Genomic DNA, 23,986 nt, shown 5'->3' on the forward strand with positions numbered 1-23,986 from the left:
GACAAAGTGAGCAATTTGTAGGCTAGTGAACTTTTATCTTAGACTAATCTTCTTTGGTTGAAGCGAGGGCAACTAAGTAGGGAGGAGGTGGGCCCTGAACATGCAGGCATTGCCTCTCCAAACAGGAGCCTAGTATATCCTATTTCTTCTGTACTTTGCTGAACTAAACAGGTTCAAGGTATTTTGTCTTAAAAATGGACCACTGTGGCCAGGCACGGTGGCTCACGCCTGTAATCCCAGCACTTTGGGAGGCCGAGGCGGGCAGATCATGAGGTCAGGAGATCGAGACCATCCTGGCTAACATGGTGAAACCCCGTCTCTACTAAAACTACAAAAATTAGCTGGGCGAGGTGGCGGGCGCCTGTAGTCCCAGCTACTCGGTAGGCTGAGGCAGGAGAATGGCAAGAACCCAGGAGGCGGAGCTTGCAGTGAGCCGAGATCATGCCACTGCACTGCAGCCTGGGTGACAGGGCAAGACTCCGTCTCAAAAAAAAAAAAAAAAAGGACCACTGTATACATTATTTCCTTCACGATTTCCTTCAATTAATTTTGATATAAAAATATGACAAGGCACATTATGTACAACATACACAATTCTCTTTGTGAGAGTGGAGGTCAATGGGAGTTTCTTTTCATCTAATACATGACACACTAGGTTGTTTTTGAAGGACAGCATCCATCATCAACTGTAATGCAGAGGCATTTTCCTCCACACCAGTTTTTCTCCTTGGATTAGGCCTTGTGCATTTACCAATCTAAATCAATCAAACATAAATTCTGTGGGAAAAGCTCTTATCTTTTCCACAGGTGTCCTCTCTGCTAGAATGTTTGGTCTTTGACCCTTGATTCAACCACTGTTTCACAACTAGTTTTCTGAAGTCAACAAGAGACTAACAGGTCTGTGTAAGGGGTGCAGCAGAATTGATCTGATCCTCATAGCATCTTCTTTTTTCTCATTGCAGATTTTACCATCACGTGTACAGGGTACGTAACTTGAACTCACTTTCTGAGAAACAAGTTTGCTGGCTTTAATATATACAAACCTTAATCTGGGTTCCTGTTAAAAAATATCGGGGGTCTGGTGAGAGCAAATGATTTTGCAAGTGTATAGCTATGAGCAGAGGGGCTGTAGAAATGTGTGTGAACCCAGTGCATCAACCAGGAGATTTTGTGTGAGCCAGTGTGTCTTCACCTGGAGTAGGAGAAGTGAGGGACCTCTAACTGACTTATCCTGATGTTGGTGGTTCTAAAGAGTGGATTCTGGAGAATCTCAGCAGGGAAGAGGATGCCTTTCCAGGTAGGTAACAAGACTTTCAGGTGGGATCTAATAAAACAGCGTTTCCAGGAGCCTTCATGTTATACCTGCTGCTTGGGAGACTGAGGGTTTAGAAAAAGTAAATATACGCCGAGTTTGTTCTTTTCAGAGTTTAACGTCATCATGGTGAGAAGTACTATGTTTATGAGCTTTTGAGTATCCTGTGTTTTCAATCACCTCTTCTTGCTTTATTATTTAAAGATGATTTTTCTGAGAACACCTGCTCTTTTCTGCCTCTGCCACTGCAAAATGTCAGAGCCTTTGGTTTGGGATGCAGTTCTGTCACAGGCAGTTACTTAATCCTAGAGACAGAATTCTTCTGTGGTGTGCCCAGATGCATAGGAGAAATGGATCCTCACCATATGAACTGTTAGGTTTCATGGCAGCACATTCATTTGTCTGTCCTTGCTGTTTACCTCTGGTATCAAGACATCTCCCTGGGAGCAGAGGACAGAATGAAAATCACTCTGGGTTCATTGCAGAAGCTTCAGTATCTTGGAAATGGAGAGAGAAGCACAACCTTGAGCACAATGTCAGCATTCCATTTCTTCATTTGAATGAGAATATGCAGTTTTACCATCATTTGTGGAAGAGGCTTTCCTTTCCCCATTGTGTATTCTTGGTACCTTTGTTGAAGATCAGCTGACTTTATGTATGCATTTAATTCTGGGCTCTCTATTCTATGTCTGTGATACTTATGGGTGCCACCGAGCTAGGAGCACACTATCTGAATTTATCTTTTTTTTGTAGATTTCACTCTCATGAATGTCCATCCTCTAACACTATTCTTTTTCAGTTACCATGGTTATTTGAGGCATATATAAATTATTTAAAGTCTTAGGATTATCTTTTCCATTTCTGCACAGATGGCTGTTAGCAGTTTCATAGCACTTGTGAGTCCGTAGATCACTTGTGTAGTATTGTGTGTTAGTCAGGTTTACTCTTCCTATCCATGAATACGGGATGCCTTTCAACTTCTTTGCACCTTCTTTACTTTCTAGAATCTTTATGTTGACAACTCATAAGGTAGATTTAACATGACTAATAAAAATTTGTGATTTTTAAATATTTTTTGGGTGGAGTCTTGCTCTGTTATTAGACAGGGTGCAGTGACGTGATCTCTACTCACTGCAACCTCTACCTTGTAGGTTCATCTGATACTCCTGCCTTAGCTCCCTAGTAGCTGGGACTACAGGCATGTGCCATCACCCCCAGCTAATTTTTTTATTTTTAGTAGAGACATGGATTTACTATGTTGGCTAGAATGATCTCAATCTCTTGACCCCATGATCTGTCTATCTTGGCCTCCCAAAGTGCTGAAATAACAGGTATGAGACCCCACACCCGGCCAAATTTGTGATTTTTTTATACCACTATTTTGTATATCTGAATTAAGTGGCATCAAATAAATTTTTTTTTTTTTTAATAAGCTAGTTAACCAAAAAAATCACCCCTGTATGCATGGACATTTTTTCCTGAATTCATCCATTTCTATTGGTATACATTTCCTCATTTCAGTAAACAATGTATATTTCAACCTGGAAACTTACCCTCATGGCAGAAAGTATTCAGAGTCACGACTCTCAGCTTCCCTGGTGTAGGTTGCGCAGGCTGTGTGAGGTTGGCCTGTTGGAATGAAGCCTGATCTTTAGGGACCCTCCTCAGGGAGAGTGACACAGAGCTGCTGAAGCCGCTGATCACAGGGGCCCAATAGGTTTTGTGCACACACCCTGGTTCCAGAAGAAGACTTACAAAGAGGAAATCATGGCTAGTTTTAATTGTAGCACATTAATATTTAATTTTTAAAATGATTTCTATGAAAAAGGGTGTGTGCTTAATAGAATAGAGTAATTTGGGTAAAATTGAGTCCATTTCATTAATACAATAGGCTTTTAATCAAGTAACACTTTTTTTAAACAGATGCTAAATGTAGTACCAGCGTAATTGGATCCTAGTGTACTGATAGGGTCTTGAATATGTTAAGAAAATGCTGTTTGTTTAGGAGAGTTTCAAAACATTTGAGAGGGAGGAAGGCACTCTTCCATTGACCCTTAGCGTGCATTTTAGTTTCATTTTGGGTTGACCCTTCTCTGTTGCTGCCTGATGCCTCTAGTGCAAGGTGAAGATCTCCATGTCTCATGTCTTTCCTGCTCCCCTTCTCTGCCCTGTTCCACTCAGGGGAATAGCCCAGCATCAACTCAGTCCATGCTTGTTAATCAACCACCTCCATACACCACATCCAGCAAAGCTCCCTGAGTGACTCACAGTCACCAACCACCAATGAACTGATCTTTCCTCTGTGTCCTTCCAGCTTGGCCTGAGGACCGCTTGTTTTTAAGATGCTCACCACGATACAAAGATGAAGATGATGATGATGATGCTGATTGTGATGATGATGATGATGATGATGTCCATGTAAGATCCCCTTTTTTGGTCTTCTACAGCAATGTTGCTTTCCTGATTCCTTCACTTCTCAGTTAATTTTGATATGAAAATCTGGCAATGCACATTATGTACTATGTACCCTATTCTCTTTGTGGAGCTGGAATTCAGTAGGAGTGTCTTCCCACCTTATATGTGGTAGAGTGCTTTTAAATGACAGCATCCATTATCAACTGGAATGCTGAGGCATTTTCCACACCAGTTTTCCTCCTTGGATTAAGCATTGTGCATTTGCATATAAAATTAAAGGTAAATTCTGTGAATAAAGGTCTGGTTTTTCTATAGCTATCCTCTGTGGTAGTCTTTGGGGACTTTGACCTATGGCTCAATCGCTGTACCACCTTCTGGTTTTTTTATCGTTGTCCAGAGAATAACAGATCTGTGTGAAGCGCACAGCAGAATCTGATTCTCACGATGTTTTCTTTTATATAATTGCAGGGAACAGCATGGAAAGAAAATGGTATGTACCATGAAATATCTCACTTCCTGAGGGAAAAACTTGCTAGCTTCGGTGTATAGAAATCTGATTCTGGGTTCCTGCTGGGAAACAGGATTGGGGTTCTCGTGAAAGTGATTCTGCCAGTATAGAACTCTGGCCCAAGAAGCTGTAGGAAGGTTTGTCAACCCAGAAGAAAGATGAGGGGATCACGTATGAAGCAGCATGGGGTGGGAGAATAGCCCATCATTCAACTTCAGGTAATGTAGGAGGAGTGGGCGAGTCACTCTCTCTAATGACTTATCCTGGTGTTTTTCTTTCTAAAGACTTGACGCTGGAGAGTATAAGTGACGAGGAGACTCATCCAGGTAGGGAACTACGCGCCAGGAAAAACCCAGTGGGAAAAGGTTCCCAGGAGCCTCCAGGTTATCCCTGCTGATTAGGAGGAGGGGCTGAAGGAGGGGGTATGAAATCAGAAAGAAAATGGAAATATGTGTGAGGTCTGTCTTGTTGTTCTCAGAGTTTCTTGGCGTCATGGTAAGAACTGTCTCTATGGGCTATGGGGGTGCCGTGTTTATGAGAGACTCTCTTTGCAGTCCACCTGCTCTTTTCTGCCTGTGGAACATCACAACCTTTGGTTTGGATTACTCAGCACTCCTAGAGATTGTGCACAAGGGGTGTAGGCTTAAGCACTGGGTGTCATCTGTGATGAAGGGAATTTCTTTTTGAGATGGAGTTTCACTCTGTCACCATACTGGGGTGCAGTGTTGGGCTCCCGCTCACAGCAACCTCCCCATCCCAGGTTCAAGTGATTCTCCTGCCTTAGCCTTCCAAGTAGCTGAGAGTACAGGCCTGTGCCACCATGCCCAGCTAATTTTTCAATTTCTATTTTTAGTAGAAACGTGGTTTTACCATGGTGGCCCGGGTGGTCCAATCTCTTGACCTCGTGATCTTCCTACCTCGGCCTCCCATGTGCTGTAATAACAGGCATGAGCCACCGTGCCTGGCCAAATTTGTGATTTGTTATACGAATATTTTGTATGTCTGAATGAATAGGCATCAAATAAAAAAAAATTATGTAAGCTGGTTAACCAAAAAATCACCCCTGTACTCACGGACAGTTTTTCAAGAATGTGTTCATTTCTATTGGTATACATTTCCTCATTTCAGTAATTAATGTATATTTGAACCTGGAAACTCATCCTCATGGTAGAAAAGTGTTCAGAGTCATGTCTCTCAGCTTCATTGTAGGTAGAACAGGGTCTGTGAGCTTGGCCCATTTGAATGAAGCCTGATACTTCTGGCATCTCCTCAGGGAGAGTGACACAGAGCTGCTGAAGCCCCAGATTACAGGAGCCAGTAGGCTTTTCGCACACACCATGGTTCCAGAAGAAGACTTACAAAGAGGAAATCATGACTATTGTTTTGTTTTATTTATTTATTTATTCGAGATGGAGCCTCACTCTGTCGCCCAGGCTGGAGTGCAGTGCTGCGATCTCAGCTCACTGCAAGCTCTGCCTCCCAGGTTCAAGCCATTCTCCTGCCTTAGCCTCGAAAGTAGTTGGAACTATAAGTGCCCGCTACCATGCCCGGCTAATTTTTTGTATTTTCAGTAGAGATGGGATTTCACCATGCCAGGATAGTCTCGATCTCCTGACTTCGTGATCGCCTGCCTTGGCCCCCGAAAGTGCTGGGATTACAGGCGTGAGCCACCGCACCTGGCCAATCATGACTATTTTTAATTGTAGCATTTTAAAATTTAACTTCTAAATTATGAAAAGAATGTGTGACTAATAGAATAATTTGGGTACAATTGAATCCATTTTACCAATAAAGTAAGCTTTTAATTAAGTAATAAATCCTTTAAAAGAGATGCTAAATGTAGTAGCAGCATAATTGGATCCTAGTGTACTGATATGGTCTTGAATATGTTAAGAAAATGTTGTTTGTTAGAAGAGTTTCAAGATATTTCAGAAGGAGGAAGGCACTCTTCCATTAACCCTTAGTGTGTGTTTTTGTTTCATTTTGGGTTGACTGTTTTGTGTTGCTGCATGATGCCTCTAGTACAAGGCCAACACCTCCATGTCTCATGTCTTTGCTGCTCCCCTCCTCTGCCATCTCCCTTCCACCCAGCATCAACTGAGTCCATGCTTGTTAACCAGCTCCATACACCACATCCAGCAAAGCTCGGAATGACTCACAGTCACAAACAACCAGGGCACTGATCTTTTCTCTGTGTCCTTCCAGGTTCTTCTGAGGACAACCTGGGTTTAGTGAGACCACCACCAAGTGAAGATGATGATTGTGATGATGATGATGATGATGATGTCCAGGTAAGACCACCTTTCTTTGTCTTCTAAGGAAATGCTGGTTTTCTGATGTGAGAAACAAACTTACCAGTCCAAACCCAAAGAACAGACTCATGGAGCTGAAAAACAGCAAAGTGAGATTTTCTTTCCTTTTTTTTTTTTTTTTGAGACAGAGTCTCGCTCAACTGGCCAGGCTGGAGTGCAGTGGTGCAATCTCAACTCAGTGCAACCTCCATCTCCTGGCTTCAATCAATTCTCCTGCCTCAGCCTCCCGAGTAGCTGGAATCACAACATGTGTTCCCATGTCCCCATGCCCAGCTAATTTTTGTATTCTTAGTAGAGACGGGGTTTCACCATGTTGGCCAGGCTGGTCTGGAACTCCTGACCTCAGGTAATCTACCCACCTTGGCCTCCTGAAGTGCTGGGATGACAAGCATGAGCCACCGTGCCTGGCCAAAAGTGAGACTTTTAATGACAGTGTTGCAAGATCCAGTGCACTGCACCTGGCCAAAAGTAAGACTTTTATTGATAGTGTTGCAAGATCTGGTGTCTGAGGGGCAGACACACCCAGCAGAGTTTCAATGAGCAATTTATCCCCTAGTGTGCAGGTCCCTCCCCTGGTTCCTCATAGGCTGAGTACTGTGGGGTTACAGTTTTCCTGGGTGTGGCCTACTCATTGTTGTTGGGGGATTTAGGTGTTTTTCCAGGATTCTCTTACTGCATTTTTTTGCAGCCCACAATGCATTATCATCCTAGTCAGCTCAGGGGCTCTTCAAGTAGCTGGGTAGGGTGATAAGAACAGACAAAGTGAGATACTTTGCAGGCTAGTAAATTTTCGTCTTAGACTAATTTTCTTTGATTCAAGTGAGGGCAACTAAGTGGGGAGGAGGAGGGGCCCAACAAGCAGGCATTGCCCATCCAAGAAAGAACCTATTTCTTCTGTCCTTTGCTGACCTAAACTGGTTCAAGGTATTTTGTCTTAAAAATGGGCCAGTGTATACATTATATTTTTCACCCTATTTCTTTTCTTCTCAATTAATTTTGATATAGAAATATGACACGGCACATTATGTACAACATACACAATTCTCTGTGTGAGGATGGATGTCAGTGGGAGTTTCTTTTCATCTAATACATGACACACTAGGATGTTTTTGAAGGACTGCATCCATCATCAACTGATGCAGAGGCAGTTTCCTCCACACCAGTTTTTCTCCTTGGATTAGGCCCTGTGCATTTAGCAATCTACATCAACCTCAAAGATAAATTCTGTGGGAAAAGCTCTTGTCTTTTCCACACGTGTCCTTTATGCTAAAATGTTTGGTCTTTGACCTTTGATTCAACCACTGTTTCACAACTAGTTTTCTGAAGTCATCAAGAGACTAACAGGTCTGTGTAAGGGGTGCAGCAGAATTGATCTGATCCTCATAGCATGTTCTTTTTTCTCGTTGCAGATTTTACCATCACGTGTCCAGGGTATGTACCTTCAACTAAGTCACTTTCTGAGGAACAAATTTGCTGGCTTTCATATGTAGAAACCTTAATCTGGGTTCCTGTTAAAAAATATTGGGGGTGTGGTGAGAGCAAATGATTTTGCAAGCGGGTAACTATGAGCAGAGGGGCTGTAGAAATGTGTGTGAACCCAGAGAATCAACAGGAGATTTTGTGTGAGCCAGTGTGTCTTCGCCTGGAGTAGGAGAAGTGCACCTCTCACTGACTTATTCTGGTGTTGGTGGTTCTAAAGAGTGGATTCTGGAGAATCTCAGCAGGGAAGAGGATGCCTCTCCAGGTAGTCAACAAGACTTCAGGTGGGATCTAATAAAACAGCATTTCCAGCAACCTTCATGTTATACCTGCTGCTTAGGAGGCTGAGGGAGGGTGTAGAAAGAGAAAAAGTAAATATAAGCTGAATTTGTTATTTTCAGAGTTCAATGTCATCAGGGTGAGAAGTACTACGTTTTTGAGTATCCTGTGATTTCGATCACATCTTATTATTTAAAGGTGATTTTTCTGAGAACACCTGCTCTTTTCTGCCTCTGCCACTGCAATATGTCAGAGCCTTTGATTTGGAACACAGTTCTGTCACAGGCAGTTACTTAATCCTGGAGACAGAATTCTTCTGCGGTGTGCCCAGATGCATAGGAGAAATGGATCCTTACCTTATGAACTATTAGGTTTCATGGCAGCACATTCATTTGTCTGTGCTTGCTGTTGACCTCTGGTATCAAGACATCTCCCTGGGAGCAGAGGACAGAATGAAAACTCACTCTGGGCTCACTATAAAAGCTCCAGTGTCTTGGAAATGGAGGGAGAAGCACAACCTTGAGCACACTGTCAGCATTCCATTTCTTCATTTGAATGAGAATATGCAGTTTTACCACCATTTGTGGAAGAGGCTTTCCTTTCCCCATTGTGTATTCTTGGTACCTTTGTTGAAGATCAGCTGACTTTATGTATGCATTTAATTCTGGGCTCTCTATTCTATGTCTGTGATACTTATGGGTGCCACCGAACTAGGAGCACACTATCTGAATTTATCTTTTTTTTTTGTAGATTTCACTCTCTTGAATGTCCATCCTCTAACACTATTCTTTTTCAGTTACCATGGTTATTTGAGGCATATATAAATTATTTAAAGTCTTAGGATTATCTTTTCCATTTCTGCACAGATGGCTGTTAGCAGTTTCATAGCACTTGTTGTGAGTCCGTAGATCACTTGTGTAGTATTGTGTGTTAGTCAGGTTTACTCTTCCTATCCATGAATACGGGATGCCTTTCAACTTCTTTGCACCTTCTTTACTTTCTAGAATCTTTATGTTGACAACTCATAAGGTAGATTTAACATGACTAATAAAAATTTGTGATTTTTAAATATTTTTTGGGCGGAGTCTTGCTCTGTCATTAGACAGGGGGCAGTAACGTGATCTCTACTCACTGCAACCTCTACCTTGTAGGTTCATCTGATTCTCCTGCCTTAGCTCCCTAGTAGCTGGGACTACAGGCATGTGCCATCACCCCCAGCTAATTTTTTTATTTTTAGTAGAGACATGGGTTTACTATGTTGGCTAGAATGATCTCAATCTCTTGACCCCATGATCTGTCTATCTCGGCCTCTCAAAGTGCTGAAATAACAGGCATGAGACCCCACACCCGGCCAAATTTGTGATTTTTTTATACCACTATTTTGTATATCTGAATTAAGTGGCATCAAATAATTTTTTTTTTTTTTGTAAGCTAGTTAACCAAAAAAATCACCCCTGTATGCATGGACATTTTTTCCTGAATTCATCCATTTCTATTGGTATACATTTCCTCATTTCAGTAAACAATGTATATTTCAACCTGGAAACTTACCCTCATGGCAGAAAGTATTCAGAGTCACGACTCTCAGCTTCCCTGGTGTAGGTTGCGCAGGCTGTGTGAGGTTGGCCTGTTGGAATGAAGCCTGATCTTTAGGGACCCTCCTCAGGGAGAGTGACACAGAGCTGCTGAAGCCGCTGATCACAGGGGCCCAATAGGTTTTGTGCACACATCCTGGTTCCAGAAGAAGACTTACAAAGAGGAAATCATGGCTAGTTTTAATTGTAGCACATTAATATTTAATTTTTAAAATGATTTCTATGAAAAAGGGTGTATGCTTAATAGAATAGAGTAATTTGGGTAAAACTGAGTTCATTTCATTAATACAATAGGTTTTCAATCAAGTAACAATTTTTTTAAACAGATGCTAAAGGTAGTACCAGCGTAATTGGATCCTAGTGTACTGATAGGGTCTTGAATATGTTAAGAAAATGCTGTTTGTTTAGGAGAGTTTCAAAACATTTGAGAGGGAGGAAGGCACTCTTCCATTGACCCTTAGTGTGCATTTTAGTTTCATTTTGGGTTGACTCTTCTCTGTTGCTGCCTGATGCCTCTAGTGCAAGGTGAAGATCTCCATGTCTCGTGTCTTTCCTGCTCCCCTTCTCTGCCCTGTTCCACTCAGGGGAATAGCCCAGCATCAACTCAGTCCATGCTTGTTAATCAACCACCTCCATACACCACATCCAGCAAAGCTCCCTGAGTGACTCACAGTCACCAACCACCAATGAACTGATCTTTCCTCTGTGTCCTTCCAGCTTGGCCTGAGGACCGCTTGTTTTTAAGATGCCCACCACGATACAAAGATGAAGATGATGATGATGATGTCCATGTAAGATCCCCTTTTTTGGTCTTCTACAGCAATGTTGCTTTCCTGATTCCTTCACTTCTCAGTTAATTTTGATATGAAAATCTGGCAATGCACATTATGTACAATGTACCCTATTCTCTTTGTGGAGCTGGAATTCAGTAGGAGTGTCTTCCCACCTTATATGTGGTAGAGTGCTTTTAAATGACAGCATCCATTATCAACTGGAATGCTGAGGCATTTTCCACACCAGTTTTCCTCTTTGGATTAAGCATTGTGCATTTGCATATAAAATTAAAGGTAAATTCTGTGAATAAAGGTCTGGTTTTTCTATAGCTATCCTCTGTGGTAGTCTTTGGGGACTTTGACCTATGGCTCAATCGCTGTACCACCTTCTGGTTTTTTATCGTTGTCCAGAGAATAACAGATCTATGTGAAGCGCACAGCAGAATCTGATTCTCACGATGTTTACTTTTATATAATTGCAGGGAACAGCTTGGAATGAAAACGGTATGTACCATGAAATATCTCACTTCCTGAGGGAAAAACTTGCTAGCTTCGGTGTATAGAAACCTGATTCTGGGTTCCTGCTGGGAAACAGGATTGGGGTTCTCGTGAAAGTGATTCTGCCAGTATAGAACTCTGGCCCAAGAAGCTGTAGGAAGGTTTGTCAACCCAGAAGAAAGATGAGGGGATCACGTATGAAGCAGCATGGGGTGGGAGAATAGCCCATCATTCAGCTTCAGGTAATGTAGGAGGAGTGGGCGAGTCACTCTCTCTAATGACTTATCCTGGTGTTTTTCTTTCTAAAGACTTGACGCTGGAGAGTATAAGTGACGAGGAGACTCATCCAGGTAGGGAACTATGTGCCAGGAAAAACCCAGTGGGAAAAGGTTCCCAGGAGCCTCCAGGTTATCCCTGCTGATTAGGAGGAGGGGCTGAAGGAGGGGGTATGAAATCAGAAAGAAAATGGAAATATGTGTGAGGTCTGTCTTGTTGTTCTCAGAGTTTCTTGGCGTCATGGTAAGAACTGTCTCTATGGGCTATGGGGGTGCCGTGTTTATGAGAGACTCTCTTTGCAGTCCACCTGCTCTTTTCTGCCTGTGGAACATCACAACCTTTGGTTTGGATTAGTCAGCACTCCTAGAGATTGTGCACAAGGGGTGTAGGCTTAAGCACTGGGTGTCATCTGTGATGAAGGGAATTTCTTTATGAGATGGAGTTTCACTCTGTCACCATACTGGGGTGCAGTGATGGGCTCCCGCTCACAGCAACCTCCCCATCCCAGGTTCAAGTGATTCTCCTGCCTTAGCCTTCCAAGTAGCTGAGAGTACAGGCCTGTGCCACCATGCCCAGCTAATTTTTCAATTTTTATTTTTAGTAGAAACACGGTTTTACCATGGTGGCCCGGGTGGTCCAATCTCTTGACCTCGTGATCTTCCTACCTCGGCCTCCCATGTGCTGTAATAACAGGCATGAGCCACCGTGCCTGGCCAAATTTGTGATTTGTTATACGAATATTTTGTATGTCTGAATGAATAGGCATCAAATAAAAAAAAATTATGTAAGCTGGTTAACCAAAAAATCACCCCTGTACTCACGGACAGTTTTTCAAGAATGTGTTCATTTCTATTGGTATACATTTCCTCATTTCAGTAATTAATGTATATTTGAACCTGGAAACTCATCCTCATGGTAGAAAAGTGTTCAGAGTCATGTCTCTCAGCTTCATTGTAGGTAGAACAGGGTCTGTGAGCTTGGCCCATTTGAATGAAGCCTGATACTTCTGGCATCTCCTCAGGGAGAGTGACACAGAGCTGCTGAAGCCCCAGATTACAGGAGCCAGTAGGCTTTTCGCACACACCATGGTTCCAGAAGAAGACTTACAAAGAGGAAATCATGACTATTGTTTTGTTTTATTTATTTATTTATTCGAGATGGAGCCTCACTCTGTCGCCCAGGCTGGAGTGCAGTGCTGCGATCTCGGCTCACTGCAAGCTCTGCCTCCCAGGTTCAAGCCATTCTCCTGCCTTAGCCTCGCAAGTAGTTGGAACTATAAGTGCCCGCTACCATGCCCGGCTAATTTTTTGTATTTTCAGTAGAGATGGGATTTCACCATGCCAGGATAGTCTCGATCTCCTGACTTCGTGATCGCCTGCCTTGGCCCCCGAAAGTGCTGGGATTACAGGCGTGAGCCACCGCACCTGGCCAATCATGACTATTTTTAATTGTAGCATTTTAAAATTTAACTTCTAAATTATGAAAAGAATGTGTGACTAATAGAATAATTTGGGTACAATTGAATCCATTTTACCAATAAAGTAAGCTTTTAATTAAGTAATAAATCCTTTAAAAGAGATGCTAAATGTAGTAGCAGCATAATTGGATCCTAGTGTACTGATATGGTCTTGAATATGTTAAGAAAATGTTGTTTGTTAGAAGAGTTTCAAGATATTTCAGAAGGAGGAAGGCACTCTTCCATTAACCCTTAGTGTGTGTTTTTGTTTCATTTTGGGTTGACTGTTTTGTGTTGCTGCATGATGCCTCTAGTACAAGGCCAACACCTCCATGTCTCATGTCTTTGCTGCTCCCCTCCTCTGCCATCTCCCTTCCACCCAGCATCAACTGAGTCCATGCTTGTTAACCAGCTCCATACACCACATCCAGCAAAGCTCGGAATGACTCACAGTCACAAACAACCAGGGCACTGATCTTTTCTCTGTGTCCTTCCAGGTTCTTCTGAGGACAACCTGGGTTTAGTGAGACCACCACCAAGTGAAGATGATGATGGTGATGATGATGATGATGATGATGTCCAGGTAAGACCACCTTTCTTTGTCTTCTAAGGAAATGCTGGTTTTCTGATGTGAGAAACAAACTTACCAGTCCAAACCCAAAGAACAGACTCATGGAGCTGAAAAACAGCAAAGTGAGATTTTCTTTCCTTTTTTTTTTTTTTTTTTGAGACAGAGTCTCGCTCAACTGGCCAGGCTGGAGTGCAGTGGTGCAATCTCAACTCAGTGCAACCTCCATCTCCTGGCTTCAATCAATTCTCCTGCCTCAGCCTCCCGAGTAACTGGAATCACAACATGTGTCCCCATGTCCCCATGCCCAGCTAATTTTTGTATTCTTAGTAGAGATGGGGTTTCACCATGTTGGCCAGGCTGGTCTGGAACTCCTGACCTCAGGTAATCTACCCACCTTGGCCTCCTGAAGTGCTGGGATGACAAGCATGAGCCACCGTGCCTGGCCAAAAGTGAGACTTTTAATGACAGTGTTGCAAGATCCAGTGCACTGCGCCTGGCCAAAAGTGAGACTTTTATTGATAGTGTTGCAAGATCCGGTGTCTGAGGGGCAGACACACCCAGCAGAGTTTCAATGAGCAATTTATCTCCTAGTGTGCAGGTCTCTCCCCTGGTTCCTCATAGGCTGAGTACTGTGGGGTTACAGTTTTCCTGGGTGTGGCCTACTCATTGTTGTTGGGGGATTTAGGTGTTTTTCCAGGATTCTCTTACTGCATTTTTTTGCAGCCCACAATGCATTATCATCCTAGTCAGCTCAGGGGCTCTTCAAGTAGCTGGGTAGGGTGATAAGAACAGACAAAGCGAGATACTTTGCAGGCTAGTAAATTTTCGTCTTAGACTAATTTTCTTTGATTCAAGTGAGGGCAACTAAGTGGGGAGGAGGAGGGGCCCAACAAGCAGGCATTGCCCATCCAAGAAAGAACCTATTTCTTCTGTCCTTTGCTGACCTAAACTGGTTCAAGGTATTTTGTCTTAAAAATGGGCCAGTGTATACATTATATTTTTCACCCTATTTCTTTTCTTCTCAATTAATTTTGATATAGAAATATGACACGGCACATTATGTACAACATACACAATTCTCTGTGTGAGGATGGATGTCAGTGGGAGTTTCTTTTCATCTAATACATGACACACTAGGATGTTTTTGAAGGACTGCATCCATCATCAACTGATGCAGAGGCAGTTTCCTCCACACCAGTTTTTCTCCTTGGATTAGGCCCTGTGCATTTAGCAATCTACATCAACCTCAAAGATAAATTCTGTGGGAAAAGCTCTTGTCTTTTCCACACGTGTCCTTTATGCTAAAATGTTTGGTCTTTGACCTTTGATTCAACCACTGTTTCACAACTAGTTTTCTGAAGTCATCAAGAGACTAACAGGTCTGTGTAAGGGGTGCAGCAGAATTGATCTGATCCTCATAGCATGTTCTTTTTTCTCGTTGCAGATTTTACCATCACGTGTCCAGGGTATGTACCTTCAACTAAGTCACTTTCTGAGAAACAAATTTGCTGGCTTTCATATGTAGAAACCTTAATCTGGGTTCCTGTTAAAAAATATTGGGGGTGTGGTGAGAGCAAATGATTTTGCAAGCGGGTAACTATGAGCAGAGGGGCTGTAGAAATGTGTGTGAACCCAGAGAATCAACAGGAGATTTTGTGTGAGCCAGTGTGTCTTCGCCTGGAGTAGGAGAAGTGCACCTCTCACTGACTTATTCTGGTGTTGGTGGTTCTAAAGAGTGGATTCTGGAGAATCTCAGCAGGGAAGAGGATGCCTCTCCAGGTAGTCAACAAGACTTCAGGTGGGATCTAATAAAACAGCATTTCCAGCAACCTTCATGTTATACCTGCTGCTTAGGAGGCTGAGGGAGGGTGTAGAAAGAGAAAAAGTAAATATAAGCTGAATTTGTTATTTTCAGAGTTCAATGTCATCAGGGTGAGAAGTACTACGTTTTTGAGTATCCTGTGATTTCGATCACATCTTATTATTTAAAGGTGATTTTTCTGAGAACACCTGCTCTTTTCTGCCTCTGCCACTGCAATATGTCAGAGCCTTTGATTTGGCACACAGTTCTGTCACAGGCAGTTACTTAATCCTGGAGACAGAATTCTTCTGCGGTGTGCCCAGATGCATAGGAGAAATGGATCCTTACCTTATGAACTATTAGGTTTCATGGCAGCACATTCATTTGTCTGTGCTTGCTGTTGACCTCTGGTATCAAGACATCTCCCTGGGAGCAGAGGACAGAATGAAAACTCACTCTGGGCTCACTATAAAAGCTCCAGTGTCTTGGAAATGGAGGGAGAAGCACAACCTTGAGCACACTGTCAGCATTCCATTTCTTCATTTGAATGAGAATATGCAGTTTTACCACCATTTGTGGAAGAGGCTTTCCTTTCCCCATTGTGTATTCTTGGTACCTTTGTTGAAGATCAGCTGACTTTATGTATGCATTTAATTCTGGGCTCTCTATTCTATGTCTGTGATACTTATGGGTGCCACCGAACTAGGAGCACACTATCTGAATTTATCTTTTTTTTTTTGTAGATTTCACTCTCTTGAATGTCCATCCTCTAACACTATTCTTTTTCAGTTACCATGGTTATTTGAGGCATATATAAATTATTTAAAGTCTTAGGATTATCTTTTCCATTTCTGCACAGATGGCTGTTAGCAGTTTCATAGCACTTGTTGTGAGTCCGTAGATCACTTGTGTAGTATTGTGTGTTAGTCAGGTTTACTCTTCCTATCCATGAATACGGGATGCCTTTCAACTTCTTTGCACCTTCTTTACTTTCTAGAATCTTTATGTTGACAACTCATAAGGTAGATTTAACATGACTAAAAAAATTTGTGATTTTAAATATTTTTTGGGCGGAGTCTTGCTCTGTCAGTAGACAGGGTGCAGTAACGTGATCTCTACTCACCGCAACCTCCACCTTGTAGGTTCATCTGATTCTCCTGCCTTAGCTCCCTAGTAGCTGGGACTACAGGCATGTGCCATCACCCCCAGCTAATTTTTTTATTTTTAGTAGAGACATGGATTTACTATGTTGGCTAGAATGATCTCAATCTCTCGACCCCATGATCTGTCTATCTCGGCCTCCCAAAGTGCTGAAATAACAGGCATGAGACCCCACACCCGGCCAAATTTGTGATTTTTTTATACCACTCTTTTGTATATCTGAATTAAGTGGCATCAAATAATTTTTTTTTTTTTTTTTTTTTGGTAAGCTAGTTAACTAAAGAAATCACCCCTGTATGCATGGACATTTTTTCCTGAATTCATCCATTTCTATTGGTATACATTTCCTCATTTCAGTAAACAATGTATATTTCAACCTGGAAACTTACCCTCATGGCAGAAAGTATTCAGAGTCACGACTCTCAGCTTCCCTGGTGTAGGTTGCGCAGGCTGTGTGAGGTTGGCCTGTTGGAATGAAGCCTGATCTTTAGGGACCCTCCTCAGGGAGAGTGACACAGAGCTGCTGAAGCCGCTGATCACAGGGGCCCAATAGGATTTGTGCACACATCCTGGTTCCAGAAGAAGACTTACAAAGAGGAAATCATGGCTAGTTTTAATTGTAGCACATTAATATTTAATTTTTAAAATGATTTCTATGAAAAAGGGTGTATGCTTAATAGAATAGAGTAATTTGGGTAAAATTGAGTCCATTTCATTAATACAATAGGCTTTTAATCAAGTAACAATTTTTTTAAACAGATGCTAAATGTAGTACCAGCGTAATTGGATCCTAGTGTACTGATAGGGTCTTGAATATGTTAAGAAAATGCTGTTTGTTTAGAAGAGTTTCAAAACATTTGAGAGGGAGGAAGGCACTCTTCCATTGACCCTTAGCGTGCATTTTAGTTTCATTTTGGGTTGACTCTTCTCTGTTGCTGCCTGATGCCTCTAGTGCAAGGTGAAGATCTCCATGTCTCATGTCTTTCCTGCTCCCCTTCTCTGCCCTGTTCCACTCAGGGGAATAGCCCAGCATCAACTCAGTCCATGCTTGTTAATCAACCACCTCCATACACCACATCCAGCAAAGCTCCCTGAGTGACTCACAGTCACCAACCGCCAATGAACTGATCTTTCCTCTGTGTCCTTCCAGCTTGGCCTGAGGACCGCTTGTTTTTAAGATGCCCACCACGATACAAAGATGAAGATGATGATGATGATGTCCATGTAAGATACCTTTTTTTGGTCTTCTACAGCAATGTTGCTTTCCTGATTCCTTCACTTCTCAGTTAATTTTGATATGAAAATCTGGCAATGCACATTATGTACAATGTACCCTATTCTCTTTGTGGAGCTGGAATTCAGTAGGAGTGTCTTCCCACCTTATATGTGGTAGAGTGCTTTTAAATGACAGCATCCATTATCAACTGGAATGCTGAGGCATTTTCCACACCAGTTTTCCTCTTTGGATTAAGCATTGTGCATTTGCATATAAAATTAAAGGTAAATTCTGTGAATAAAGGTCTGGTTTTTCTATAGCTATCCTCTGTGGTAGTCTTTGGGGACTTTGACCTATGGCTCAAGCGCTGTACCACCTTCTGTTTTTTTATTGTTGTCCAGAGAATAACAGATCTGTGTGAAGCGCACAGCAGAATCTGCTTCTCACGATGTTTTCTTTTATATAATTGCAGGGAACAGCTTGGAATGAAAACGGTATGTACCATGAAATAACTCACTTCCTGAGGGAAAAACTTGCTAGCTTCGGTGTATAGAAACCTGATTCTGGGTTCCTGCTGGGAAACAGGATTGGGGTTCTCGTGAAAGTGATTCTGCCAGTATAGAACTCTGGCCCAAGAAGCTGTAGGAAGGTTTGTCAACCCAGAAGAAAGATGAGGGGATCACGTATGAAGCAGCATGGGGTGGGAGAATAGCCCATCATTCAGCTTCAGGTAATGTAGGAGGAGCGGGCGAGTCACTCTCTCTAATGACTTATCCTGGTGTTTTTCTTTCTAAAGACTTGACGCTGGAGAGTATAAGTGACGAGGAGACTCATCCAGGTAGGGAACTACGCGCCAGGAAAAACCCAGTGGGAAAAGGTTCCCAGGAGCCTCCAGGTTATCCCTGCTGATTAGGAGGAGGGGCTGAAGGAGGGGGTATGAAATCAGAAAGAAAATGGAAATATGTGTGAGGTCTATCTTGTTGTTCTCAGAGTTTCTTGGCGTCATGGTAAGAACTGTCTCTATGGGCTATGGGGGTGCCGTGTTTATGAGAGACTCTCTTTGCAGTCCACCTGCTCTTTTCTGCCTGTGGAACATCACAACCTTTGGTTTGGATTACTCAGCACTCCTAGAGATTGTGCACAAGGGGTGTAGGCTTAAGCACTGGGTGTCATCTGTGATGAAGGGAATCTGGTGGACACAGCTCTCTCACAGGCATTTCCTGGAACCTAGAGACACAGTTCTGCTGTGTGTCAAGAGGAAATCGAGAATCACCCTGTGACCTTTCAGGACTTGTTAGTGTACATTCATGCTTCTGTCCTCGCTGTGCACTCCTGGTTTAAAGGGATCTCCCGGGGTCAATGGCGGACTGAATATTCACTCTGGGCTCACTGGTAAAACTCCAGTCTCCTTTGAAGGGAGGAGGAATGTTTGACCTTGAGCACATTTCCAGCCTCCATTTCCCAACCCAATCACAGATTTTGAGATGAGGCTTCTTTCTCCCCAGTTCTCTAATTTTTGGGGAAGCCAATAGTTCCTTCCCACAAAAGATAGCATCACACTATTTCCTGTCTTCAAAATTTTGGCTTTGGTTTTGGCTTTTAAGATGATATTCATCACTTAAGTTCTAGACTTTTTTTTTTTTTTTTTTTTTTTGAGCCAGAGTCTTGCTCTGTCGCCCAGGCTGGAGTGCAGTGGCGCGATCTCAGCTCACTGCAAACTCCGCCTCCCAGGATTACACCATTCTCCTGCCTCAGCCTCCCGAGCAGTTGGGACTACAGGTGTCCACCAACATGCCTGGCTAATGTTTTTGTATTTTTGGTAGAGACAGGGTTTCACCATGTTGGCCAGGCTGGTCATGAACTCCTGACCTTAGGTAATCTGCCCGCCTCAGCCTCCCAAAGTGCTCAGATTATAGGCATGAACCACTGTGCCTGGCCAGGGTTCTTTTAAATATAATTGTGGCTGTCTCAAGTAATGGTGCTTTGAGCATTTTTGTCAGTGGTTTTGGAATAACACAAGCACTCACGTCTGCCGAGCAGACTAGTAGAAGGGGGCATATCTTTCATTGTCATAGATAATGCAAAACTTTTTCCAAAATGATGACACCAATTCATGCTCCTCTAATAGCATACATGAGTAGCCATTTCTCCAAATCCTTGTCGACTCTTTATCTCTAAAAACCATCACTTTGATTAGTCTTTCATTTGTATAACATATGACTTAAAATCTTTACCAAAAAGAAATGTTGTTTTACTCTAATGATGCAGTGCAGTAGGTTTGTTTACACCGCCTCACCACACACAGGTAAGTAACGCACTGCGCCGACATTCCAACAGCTACGACTTTACTAGGCAAAAGGAAATTTTCGGCTTTGTTATAATCTTATGGACCACTGTCATACATGTTGTCTGTCATTGACCAAAATGTCCTTCTGCCACATATGACTGTAGTTAATAAGCAGGTGCTTAAGTTATAAGAATGAAAATAACATATAAATTAAGTATCAGATATTATACGGACACTTCTCTGTCTTGCCTCCTTGAAGTGACACAATCACTTTGAGACAGAATTAGTTTTGTTATAGTCATTATGCAGATGAGGAATGTGAGTCTCAGTTAAGTAAATTACTCAGGAGACACCAAGAGCTGGATCTCTTTAACACCAAAGGCTAATCTAGAAACTAACATGCTGCACCGCCTGTAGTGGCAAAGTAGACTTACCATAAAATGAAATGTGCTTCCACAGCTGGGTGTGTGAGCTTAGTGAGGCTGGTGTTACCCATTGCTCCATGGCTCAGAAATTTTCTTGCTGAAACTGGGATGGAGAAGCTCTTGGCTCAGGGAGTGAAAAGTTACTGACAGGTTGTTTGAGTGCAATTGAAGGATTATGCTTCCATAGAGCATGTGGTTGTTCTCATGGAATGAGAACAGAGACAATCAAAGAGCATCACCTAGAGCGAGACTCTGTCTCAAAAAAAAAAATTGCCCATCTAATAGGTTAAAAATTAGATACAGTCAACCACACTGGTCTAAAGTGTGCTTTTAGATAGTGATAGGAAAGAAGAAAAAAATTGAAATAATTGATGTGTTCTATATGGGAGTCTGAGATAAACTACTGTTAAATAGAATTTTATATGAAGTTCTTTAGGCAATAAGTAAAAATGGAAGGGAAACCGGATGGCAGAGAGCAGCCAGGACCACAGTTGCCTGTGGATGCAGAGACTGTGGTGGAGCCTGGAATGCACCAAAGACCACAAGTCCCCGTGAGCAGTCAGTTCCGTGACAGCACTGCTCATTTTCTGAGGCAGGCACCCCAGTAGCACATGGAGAGAACAGGGAAGCCTAAGATGAGTCCGGGCCATGGAAGGTCTCCAGTGAGGGGATCGTGGAAGATGTGAAAAGCATCCTGGAGGGGGAGGTATCCCTGCAGCATAGCGGTCCTGTTTCCCTCACTGGTCTGACTTGGTATGGCATAGAGGGGCTCACACAGCAGCCCCCAGTTCTCCCACTTCCCTAAAGGCTTAAACACACCATGATGTGAATCAGTTTCTTAAAGAGCACAATAGCATGTTACTGAACAACCGGAATTGCAGAGAAGTGACCTTGTTTCCTGGAAGTGTTTCAGGGAGGGGGAGGTGGTGAGGCTCCACTGGGGAAATGCTCATGACGGAAGAAAGATGTGGCCTGAGGTCAGATAGTTGGGCTCAGTCACATGGAGACCACGTGGTGCCCTACAAGAGCAATCTGGTGGTGTGGTGCTGGGGAGGGGAGAGGGCCAGGGCCACAGACCTGTGCAGGGGTTCGGAACCAGAGGGCTCCTCAGAACAGGCACAGGAGATGGTCTGTAAGGACCTGTCCCACTCCAGTGAGGGCATGAGGGGCAGAGAGGGAGGAAAGCAGCCCCACATAGGAGGACACCCAGGGTGGGGAAGCAGGTCTCTGGAGAGCTAGGTTTCAGTCCAAGCGAGAAAGGAAAGAATGTTCCAGGGAGTGGCTGAGGCCCTGGGGCCTCCAGAGGGCTTGGAAAAAAGGTTTCAGCAGACGGGATCAGAAAAGGAGTATTCAGGGCCTCGAGGGGGAGGTGAGCTGAGCTTCTTGCAGCCCCTGATGCAAACAGGGATGAAGGACATAGTGAGATTAGTCCTGAGTCTGAGGCAGAGAGTGGTGAGGAGGCTGTGAGTTTGGGAAAGGGAGGGAAGGACCTGGCTGGGAGAAGGCAGGGTTCTGGGCCCTCTACAGTCCTGCCAGGGAAGATCAAAGCCCAGAGAGGCCCAGGGCTCCCTCTTGACACCTGCACAAACAGGTGTACCTCTGGTCAGGAGGGGGTGTTCTGTAGACTGCTGTGGAGTGAGGGAGCAGCTTCTCCTGGGCGTAGGACCCCAGGCACCTGCAGGATGCAGGACTCCAGGCTCCCTCAGATGCCTGCTGATGTATCTCCTCTGAGGGACTGTAAACTGGCTTCTTGGGTACCCACAATGTACAAGGCACTTGTTTTCAGTATGATACACCTGGCACTGCCAAAATCATACCCATTTATGATAGGCACAATTACTATCCCCACTTTAGAGCTAGGAAAACTGAGGCACTGAGCAGTTAATCAACTTGCCCCAGGCTCCATAGGTAAACAGTCAGTGTAGAGCTGGGGTCTCAACACAGCAGGCTCCCTCCACACTGTGGGATTATAGCCACTGGTTATCCCACTGCCCTTGTCCAGCCTTGGCTGTCTGGGGTGGCAGTTTGTGCCTTTGGGCTACAGTTGAACCACCAGTTGCCTCTTCCAGGCTGGCTCCCATACCTCTCCCAGCAGCAGCTTCTTACATCCCAGAAGCTGATAATGGTGTGGTAAATGGGCCTTGGAGAATGGAGGCAAGGGTGTGGTGCTCAGGACTTCTAGGTCCCAACATAGTCTGTGTTCCTGGCCCTCCCCTTGTAACAGAGGCACCTCTGTCCCTAGCTAATGAGTTCCCGCATCTCTAATTTCTCCTCAGCCTGGACTGCAGAGGTGGGAGCCCAGGAGATGCTGGCGTGGAGGCTGTTTAGTGGGATGATGTCATAGTGCACAAAGCTGGGAGCCTGCTCTCACTGAAAACGGATTGTCTCTCCTTCATCCAGGGTGAAGCCCTCCCAGGAGCTGACCAGGGAGCTGACCCAAAGGGCAGGCCACCGCGTGCTGCAGGAACATCTGAGGGAGGCTCAAGCTCTGCCGTCAGGCGTTTTCCCAGGCTTGGCGTAAAGAAGTGATGGAGACTTTCGTGTGATTCCTAGGCTCCCCTCCTGGACAGCACCAGGAATGTGCCTTTGAGGTGGCTGGGCTTCAGGCCAGCCTGAGGGCATGCTTGGGTGACTGGAGAATGCAGCTATTTGCTGGGAAGATCTTAAGGAAGAAACCAGAACCTCTCCCTGTCCCAAGCTCTCATCCCTGGGGGAGCCTGTTAGGACAGAGTTCATCCTCAGTCAAAAGAAACTGCATCTGGTTTCACCTTTTACCTTCCTTCCTGCCACCCAGGGTGGGAGCAGGCAAACTTGGCTGAGGAGAGCCACACCCAGCCACACCCCATGGGTCAATCACTGGAGCTTCTGAAACCTGGGAGGTGCCTGGTACAGCTGCGTTCCTTCCTTCCCCCAGCCCAAGTTCCTGCCCCCAGCTTTGTCCCTGGAGATCTCAATTCTGCTCTCTACATTCTGAGGGAAACTCTTGGCCCCAGCAGCGAGCAAAACTCCAAGTGCACCTCCCATACACACCCTGGCACTGGGTTCGGCCTGTACCATCCAGGACCTGGTGCTTCTGGGCCTGGCATTTTGCCTTTGGCAAGAGCGCGAAAAGAGATGTGACTGTGCTCCAGGAACGGAAAGTGCCATTCCGACTTGAAATAAAGAGACTGAGTGCATTGATTCAGGTGTAGAAGTGGCTGATCAGATCTGACTCAACGAGGGGCTCAGGATTTCCACTCAATGACATCGACGGTGATCTGGGTCTCCTGCTGTAAGCCTCACCCTCGTAAGCCTTGCTGTCAGAGTCCTTCTCCAGGACACGGAAGGTATGCGTGTGGGCCTGCAGGACCTTCCAGCCCTCAGGGGCCTCTGGCAGCATGGTGAAGGCCTTGGTGGCCTTCAGGCACACTCTGCCCATGGGTGAGTGTAGCACCTTCAGGAGCAGGCTGATGGCTTGTGTGTCCAGGGACACATACTTCTCGGCAGGCCACCAACACAGGGCATTCCTAACAAGCTCAAGGGGTCTCTTCTCACCCTCGCACTCTAGCCCTCTTTTGACCCTTGTGCCTACAGTCTCAGGGGAGGTGCCACCCCGTCCCCCTGCTGCAGGGATTCCCTGATT

The 23,986-nt window shown here is 44.2% G+C and overlaps 1 protein-coding gene across 1 annotated transcript in view; it reads left to right on the forward strand.

The window, feature by feature from the left end:
• The window catches only part of LOC119627093 (uncharacterized), a 58,945-nt gene extending 35,401 nt beyond the window's left edge, over window positions 1–23,544 (forward strand). The window contains exons 14-28 of the mRNA XM_073006879.1: window positions 963–984; window positions 3,627–3,730; window positions 4,196–4,217; window positions 4,520–4,561; window positions 6,441–6,526; window positions 7,957–7,978; window positions 10,618–10,691; window positions 11,156–11,177; window positions 11,480–11,521; window positions 13,401–13,486; window positions 14,919–14,940; window positions 17,587–17,660; window positions 18,125–18,146; window positions 18,449–18,490; window positions 22,765–23,544. Of these exons, the coding sequence (XP_072862980.1) occupies window positions 963–984; window positions 3,627–3,730; window positions 4,196–4,217; window positions 4,520–4,561; window positions 6,441–6,526; window positions 7,957–7,978; window positions 10,618–10,691; window positions 11,156–11,177; window positions 11,480–11,521; window positions 13,401–13,486; window positions 14,919–14,940; window positions 17,587–17,660; window positions 18,125–18,146; window positions 18,449–18,490; window positions 22,765–22,769 (687 nt within the window). The 3' untranslated portion in view covers window positions 22,770–23,544. The remainder of the gene's footprint in view (window positions 1–962; window positions 985–3,626; window positions 3,731–4,195; window positions 4,218–4,519; window positions 4,562–6,440; window positions 6,527–7,956; window positions 7,979–10,617; window positions 10,692–11,155; window positions 11,178–11,479; window positions 11,522–13,400; window positions 13,487–14,918; window positions 14,941–17,586; window positions 17,661–18,124; window positions 18,147–18,448; window positions 18,491–22,764) is intronic.
• The last annotated feature ends 442 nt before the right edge of the window (window positions 23,545–23,986 follow it).

This window comes from Chlorocebus sabaeus, chromosome 19, assembly GCF_047675955.1.
Source record: "Chlorocebus sabaeus isolate Y175 chromosome 19, mChlSab1.0.hap1, whole genome shotgun sequence".
Taxonomy (NCBI): Eukaryota; Metazoa; Chordata; class Mammalia; order Primates; family Cercopithecidae; genus Chlorocebus; species Chlorocebus sabaeus.